General features: G+C 52.0%; 1 protein-coding gene across 1 annotated transcript in view; it reads right to left on the bottom strand.

Annotated features, from left to right (window-relative positions):
* Positions 1-7,500, bottom strand: part of LOC126572998 (protein expanded) — a 40,909-nt gene that overhangs the window by 12,762 nt on the left and 20,647 nt on the right. Inside the window, exons 2-3 of the mRNA XM_050232753.1 lie at positions 1,337-1,470; positions 1-68 (exon numbers count right to left, since the gene is read on the bottom strand). The exon at positions 1-68 is cut by the window's left edge and continues 78 nt beyond it. Of these exons, the coding sequence (XP_050088710.1) occupies positions 1-68; positions 1,337-1,428 (160 nt within the window). The 5' untranslated portion in view covers positions 1,429-1,470. The remainder of the gene's footprint in view (positions 69-1,336; positions 1,471-7,500) is intronic.

Genomic DNA, 7,500 nt, shown 5'->3' with positions numbered 1-7,500 from the left:
CTTCGCGTACGCGACTTTTTGCTTCGACTAGGAAGTAGAGTGTGCGTGGCTGCGGCGTTCCCAATAATCTGGAAGGAGAGAGAGCGAGAAAAAAAGAGATCGAAAGACGGGAAACGTTAGCGGAACGATCGACTGCGAGGGGGGTGCAGAGGGGGTGCGTGAAATAGGAGGACAGGAAGGTGGATTAGTAGTGGACAACACAAACCCCGGTTCGAGGCTGTCAAGCGAGAGAGATAGAGCCTCGCCGAATCGAAACTCGGCCCCGGCTCACTGCTGGCAAGTCATAAGGTACGCCAAGGAACGGCACGGCTGCAGTGAAATTTGTAGAGTGACCACATAATGTTCCGAACCCCTTCCCCTTGGCCCGGGGTGATTTATGATGGTCATAGGCCATTTAATGGGGTCATTGGGATGGAATTTTAATTGATTCGATTATGGAGTGGTTCGAAAGGTACCCGAAAAAAGGGGAAAGAGCCGAATCTATCGCCACAAGATCGGTCACCACTGAGGGATTGTAAGGGATGGTATAGGACAATGTCGACTAGCGACGGAATTCCTCTGAGTTTGGGCTGAAGTTCGGTTGCTCGGAAATCCCTGGGGAACGTCTAAATTAGAGCTTTCGAACACCGGTTGCCGGTCATAACCGATTCAGGGGTACTTACTGGCGCCAGTCCCCAATTTTGGAGGAATTTTTGGTCACAAAAAAAGTAATAATAAAGAAGAGAAGCTTAGAGGACTTCCTGCTCCTCCTTCTCCTTCTCGAAAGCTCGTTTTAATCGGATTACGTTCGTCCGACTAATCATACACAAGGACGCGCAGACTTCTACGAGTTCACATTCAAGACAATATAGAAGAAAAAAAAACCCCACATTCCAGACCGAAGACCGGAGACGCACATGCCGTGGACAGGTGCCCTCTATAAAAAGAAACTGACAAAAAAAAAACACCAGCCCCCCCCCCCCCCCCCCCAACGAAGAACTTGATCGAATGTGATCGCGAGCGCGAGCGTTTGCTCGCTCGAAGTCAACCTTTACGTCGCTTCGACGGAACGGAAGCTGTTAATGTGCCAAGGCGTGCGGACAGAGCGGTCTTTCGCTGTGACCGTGAATTGACCATCGAAGAAGGCGCACGAAATGCGGCGCGGTAACTGGATGACCTCGCACTGGCCTGCTCTTCTGACGCGAGACTGAACTACGAAATGGTGGAATTCCGAATTCCAATCGACAAGCTATTTGAGGCGCAGTACGCTGGAGGATTAGGAAAGAGGAAAAGGAGGAGAAGGAAAAGGAGGGATGTTGTTGGATTTCGCCATCGGTGAGTTTGGAGCAAAACTTACTTTAAAGCTAGAAATCTGGTACCCGGAGGCAGTGGGCGGGAAGGTGGTGCGCAAACCTCTAAGGGTGCGCTGACGGTGCAAAAAGCTCGCATGCTGCATCGTTACCATCTGCAGTAACCTTTACGAAATATTTCCTGCAAAAGAGACAAACAGAGAAAGAGAGAGGGAATGAAAGAATGAAATCGTTAGTCTTTACAAAGTTGCACTCATGTAAGGGCCATGATTAAGGTTAGAATTTAGTTCTAGCAACAGCAGCAGCAGCAGCAGCAGCAAAAGTGAAGTGACTGACACATCCTGTGGCACACCAGAGTCTGGTGCGTGGATTTGTGGGCTGTGTCTCGCATCTGCAACTATGTTGCTTGGTGCTGTTTGTTCCAGCGGTTGATGGGAGGGTTGCGTGTCGTTCACGCACCGAGCAGACAGAGCGAAAATGGTGGATCATTAAAGGCGAACCTGGATCACCGGGCGGACGTCTGTTTCTGGTAGGCGTCGCTTCCTCCAATGTCGTTCTCCAGGACAGTGTCTTCAATTAGAAGGTTTAGAATAGATTTAACACTCACAGTACCCAAGGACGCGACGGCGATCTGACGAGGAGGGCGATCTAGCGAACGATCCACGACCCATCTCAATATCAAAAACCCACGGGTGCTGCTGCTGCAGTAGCGCAGCACACACGTTAAAGCATCTCCCTTCCCTTGGAGAGAAAAAGAAAGATAAAGAGAGAGAGAGAGAGATAGGGATCGTTAAATCCGATCCAACCACCACCAACACCACACAATCAGCATAATGATGCTTTGGTTGAGTTGAGGCCGTGAATGCCCGGAATTTCGGGGATGAAATTTCGGGAAAGCGTGGCACACAACGGGGGGAAGGTGGAAGGTAGTGGTGGAGTGCCCACGAAACGAAGGATTTTGTGTGTTTCCAACGTCGCTCCCTCCTTTCCCCGTTCGTTCTCTCTTCCATTGGAGGGATCCTTCGTGTCTGTTGCGAGACCACAAATTTGGGGAATGAAGGAAGGTAAGCGGCCGGGTTGGCCGGGACCTTAATACCCGTGGCCTGAAAGCTACATCATCCCGGAGCGCAGTCATCCTGCTCCGCTTTCCGTGCGCTGCAGCAGCACCATCATCTTGATCAGGCATCTTTCCCCCCCCTGGTCTGGGGCCTGGCATGGCATGGCATGGCATGGCATGGCCGTCGTATATACTTATTTTATCCCTTCGGGTTATAAAACCGGTGATGGAATGTGGATCCGTTTCGTTCCGTTTTGTTCCGACGTTTCTCTTTTGCTCGTTCGCTCGCCACGAACCACGGGCTCCTCTTCTCGCTCTCCTCTTCTATCTCAGCCTCTCTCTCTATCTCTCTTTCTCTCTCTGCTTCATGCTCCTATCGCGCCCTCCACGGTACGTGGCGCGGCGTTCCTGTTGCGGTTGCGCCCGGGCTCCCTTTGGCGCGTGAGTTTCTTTTTGCGTCAGCGAAGCGAGCCCCTTTGGTCGCGTCGTGTTCGAGTCGTCGTTTTCGCCTGTTCGCTTCACCGTACCATTCGGTATCACCACCGAGCCAGCCGATGATCGAGAAGTAATGGCCACACGGCGTCCAGCCAGCCAGCCAGCCAGCGAGCCAACTGACACTAGAAAGCCAGAAAGAGAACTTCGACAGCCGGCAGCCGGCTGCCAGAGGCACTGAAGACCAGCACCACCACCACAACAAGGGCACATTCCCGGTGTGCAGGGATAGGGAGGTGAGAGGATGTCGATCCGCTAGGACAGCGATCTTTCGCGCGCCAAAAACTCCAACTAACGGCGAGAGAGCGAGAGAGACGGGAGGGACCAAAAAATATGGCCAACCATAAAAATAAATAATTCTGGACCACCCCACCCTCTTCCCACTCCATCTTCTCCATCCATCGAGCTGCCCGGCGAGTGGCCAGGCGTTTTCGTTCGTTCCCTTTTTTTTTCGTGTTATTTATCTCGGTCTCCGAGGCCTCCGCCAGCAAAACGACGACGACGACGATGATGATGATGCCGTGGGTCTTGGTGTGTGCCACCAAAGTGTGCCAGCCAGCCCCAAAGGCCTGGCCTGGCCTGGCTTGGCCAGGCTTGGAACGTAACACGACCAAAACATGGACGGTCGCGAAAGCGCGTGCGCGCGCGCGGAAGAGGAAAAAGAAGCGACGCGAACAGGAACGGGGTTCATCGCTTAAGCCAGCGCCCAAGTCTTTTCTTCCCTCGGGTGTGTGCGCGCGCGCGCTCCCGAGCACGGATTTGTGTGGCGCGGGGAGCGCGTCCGCGTAACACGGGATTTGCGACCAAAAAGTTAAAGACAGAAGGAGAGAGCGATCGTTTGGAGCCCTTTTTTGCGCCAACGCAGTGGCTTCCTGTCTTGTGGCCGTGTCGGAGGAGAGGGAGTGAGGTGGAATTGTGAGTGGGGTGTCCATTCTTCGTGTCCGCCTGCCACCGTTTTTGTTTTGTGCCAGCCAGGAGTTTATGTATTCAATTTTAATCTTTCTACTTCTTCTTCTTCTTCTTCTTCTTCTTCTTCTTTCTTTTAAGCTCTTGGTTGCCAAATGGTTTGCCAAATTGTCTGCTGCTTGGATCTGGACCTGGTGGACTGCCTGGAAAGCCGTGTTAATGTGGCTGACCGCGGTGTCGATTCGTTTCTCGCTACGGAACCACTCGAATAGCTGCTTAAAGCCACCGGCAGAACCCTTGTCCCTTTCAGCATAAATCTCTTGTCGAAAGTGACGTAACCGCTAAGAATCGGTAAGAACCGATCCGGGGACGAGTCGCGAATCAAAGATGGCTTCGCTTACTCGCTTGCTTCGATTACCGAAACGCTCACAGAACATCGCTTTCGTCGACGCTCGATGGAGCAGAAGAACCAGAAAAACCAGCTTTTCGTTGGTTGGCGCGTTCGTGCCGAATTTCGTTTTGTGGTGTAGCCCGGTAGCGTGAAGACGTCGCCGTCGAGTCGAGGGATTCGACGATGATGTGGCCATGTGGCCACACGCGCCCCAACCCCCTTGAAGGGTTGTCCCTCGCGGCCAGGAACCAGAAGAAACCAGAAATCAGCGATGACTGGCGGGCTGGTCGATTGACTTAATGCTAATAACAACCTGTTATACGCGCGGCCCCCGGTGTCTGGTAGGGCTGGCAAGCCAGGCAGCTAGAAAGGCCTCCCAAAAAAAAAAAAAGAACCAGCCACAAAGGGACATGGAACGTTTCGAGGCCCATGAATCTGTGCGTGTCCGCTGTGGCAGGGAGAGTGATTATAACCACGCACACCGGTCAACACCGGTAGAAGGGCAGAGAGGCAGCGAGAAGAATCGGTTCTTACCGATTCTTCTTCATCTCGCAGTGGCTTCTTCCTCGGCATCTTATCGTTGTCTCTTAGCTTTTGCTCAGCTTCCGTGCTGCTGCTGCTGCTGCTGCTGAGGAATGCAGCTGTTGGACGGCTTTTAGCAGGATGCGGCCGTCCCGCTGCTGTCCCGAAAAAGGGAAGAAAAGAATAACAACGAGATCGACGATCGACGTTCGTGAGCCACACGAAACAGGGACAGACAATATAATTTTCAAATTCCAGTAGCCAAATGTAATTACACGTGCGCGCCCCTCACTCTGCTCGTTCCCCCGTCATGATGTTGCTGATGATGATGATGATGGTGGACGAGGATGACGCTGTTCTGGAGTTGTTCAGCTGTTCAGCAGCTCGCTGGTTCGCTCTTTTTGTGTATGTAAAACGATGCTGCTCCTGGTGGCACGATTTTATGGCCATCTCATCTCGTATCCCTTTAATTATCTGCATCCATCAAAGCACAATGAACGGCAGCGATGCTACGCGTCAAGATGCTACGAACGACCTCCACGTAAAGACCTCCATCATAGAGGACGTAGAGGCGAGGAGTGGCAATGGTTGCTATTTTATCAAAACAATCTCGCGTTGCGCGAAAAAAAAAGTCGAACCGCAAACGCGCACGAAAAAAAAAATGATGCCGCAAACGAAGGGTAAGCAATAACATCCGTGTAAACTGTGAAATGCAACACGTAGTACACATCGCCGGTGAGCCGGTCTTTACATCTTCTGTTCCCCCTTACGATGGCGTACGTGTAAAAATGCACTTGCGATTGTTGCGCCACCGCGTCAAGGCTTCCCAAAGGGGTGTAATACGCGGTAGTGGCCACGGAGAGAGAGAGTACAAAAAACCAGAGGCACCAGTAGGGCACCTATTGTGGGGTAGCGATGATAACACCCTCTCTGTATTGATAGCAAAGAACCGTGGGCCGCATGGCGTGTCTGCGAGCTCTCTTCCTACACCTCCTCCAATCGATTATGGAACTTTTGCATTTACATCGCCAGCACCTTGCCGCCTATTGTTGCCTCATGTCTCGTTGTCGGTCGTTGTTTTGTAATGAGGAACAGAAATCTCTCTTGCATCACACGCGAACCACACCGAGAGAGAGTCCGAGAGTTAAGGGGGCATATCTTGAGGGTTTCATTGTGCTGGGCTCATCAAGCCAATGATCGCTTGGTTAAGCGATGAGCTCGAGTCTAGGAAGCAAGCGACAAACAAACAAAACAAAACAACTGCGCTGAGAACTCGAGCGCGACTCAAATGACGCACGATCATCATCATCGCGATGTCTGCACAAATATTGACAAACGAGGCCCCCGCGCGACGATGAAGAGATGTTGATGACGCACGGAGCCAGATCGTGCTTTTGATTTAATTTGTACCGGACATTCCCAGATCGTCCACAGGATGGGAGATGCTGCTGCTTTTCACCAAATTAAACTATCATTAGGCGACGGGAGTCTTTTGCCAAACGCAGACACAGCCCGTGGTTTGTGATTGTTGCTCTCTCGAAGACATTCTCCACGATTAGGGACCGTCCGTCTGGCGATGGAAGCCTCTGGCGATCCGTTGTGCCTCGGTAACGTTCATTAAACATTTCCAAAATGTGTTTTACACACGCTCGAGGGGAAGGTGGGAGACCTGACCTGGCCTCAGGCTGTTGCCTCCTAATGGATCCCTCGTTCTTCGAATCGGGCATCAAAACGAGCGTCATTGGATACAGGGAGAGCTCGCCAAGCAACATGCACGCATGTTGCCCCCGCCAAAGGAACAAAGATTAATTGTTTTCACTTCATATTCCCTCTGCTGCCCTGTCCCTCGAGGGCGTTGGAATTGAGGCGAGAAACCTATTCCTATTCGGGTATTCCTCTCATTACATGTTGGGCTGGAGGGCTGACTGTGGCGCGCGCCAACTCACCACGGACAAGGTCGACACTGGCGACCCTCTCCTCGGTCCTGTGGCCTTCCTCTACCTCTGGCCTCCCTCTACCAGCAAGTTGCAGAGCATACATCGTCGATCGTCTCGTGGTGCTGCTCGAATCATAAATCAAAATCAATCGAATATGAGTTTTCAATAAATTCAAGCATCATCTCCACCAACACCAGGCACGCCAGCCAGCCAGCCAAGATGCCAAGCCAACAGACAGACAACACGGACGGACCTTCTTTTCGAATTAACGAACTTTTTCACCTTTTCTCGTCCCACTCTTCGTCTCTGGCACTGGAACGCTTCGTTCCTCTTCGTGTTCTGAAGCATCATCTCACCGTCGTCGTCGTCGTCGCCGTCGTCGTTCTCGGCGTGCTCCGTGAAAAGCCAGGCAACTGAAGGAAGGAGGGAGAGCCCTTCCCTTTCCACCTTCACCTTCTCGGCGATTATACACACAAAATTTCTTAACCTTCACCCCTTCTCGAGCAACACGAACTCCGCATCTGTTCCGCGTTCCTCGAGTCTCTTGATTGACCAGACATTCCCTCGTGCCAGGTGCCACAACGAGCGAGGGGTTGTTGGGATTGTTTGAAGAGGATCTATGGGAACACCCTCCTTCCTCCTTCGTCTTCGCCATGCGTCTGGGTGCGCGAGAAGGGCATTAAAAGGCTCGATCGTTCGTTCGATCGCTGGCTTGGTCTGTTCGTTCCACAAAAAGCATCACCAGGAAAGTAATAACGTGTTTTTTTTTTGGACAGAAAGATGATGAAGAACAACGAACAAATGGACGGACGGACGGACGGACGGACGGACGGACGTCGTCGTCGTCGACGAACGCCCCTTGGAGCGATAAGTATAGCGTTGTTGTTGTTGTTGCTGTTGTTTCGC

This window comes from Anopheles aquasalis, chromosome 2 (assembly GCF_943734665.1).
Source record: "Anopheles aquasalis chromosome 2, idAnoAquaMG_Q_19, whole genome shotgun sequence".
Classification (NCBI taxonomy): Eukaryota; Metazoa; Arthropoda; class Insecta; order Diptera; family Culicidae; genus Anopheles; species Anopheles aquasalis.
The sequence above is the reverse complement of the archived record's forward strand: the minus strand, read 5'-3'. Positions and strand labels throughout refer to the sequence as shown.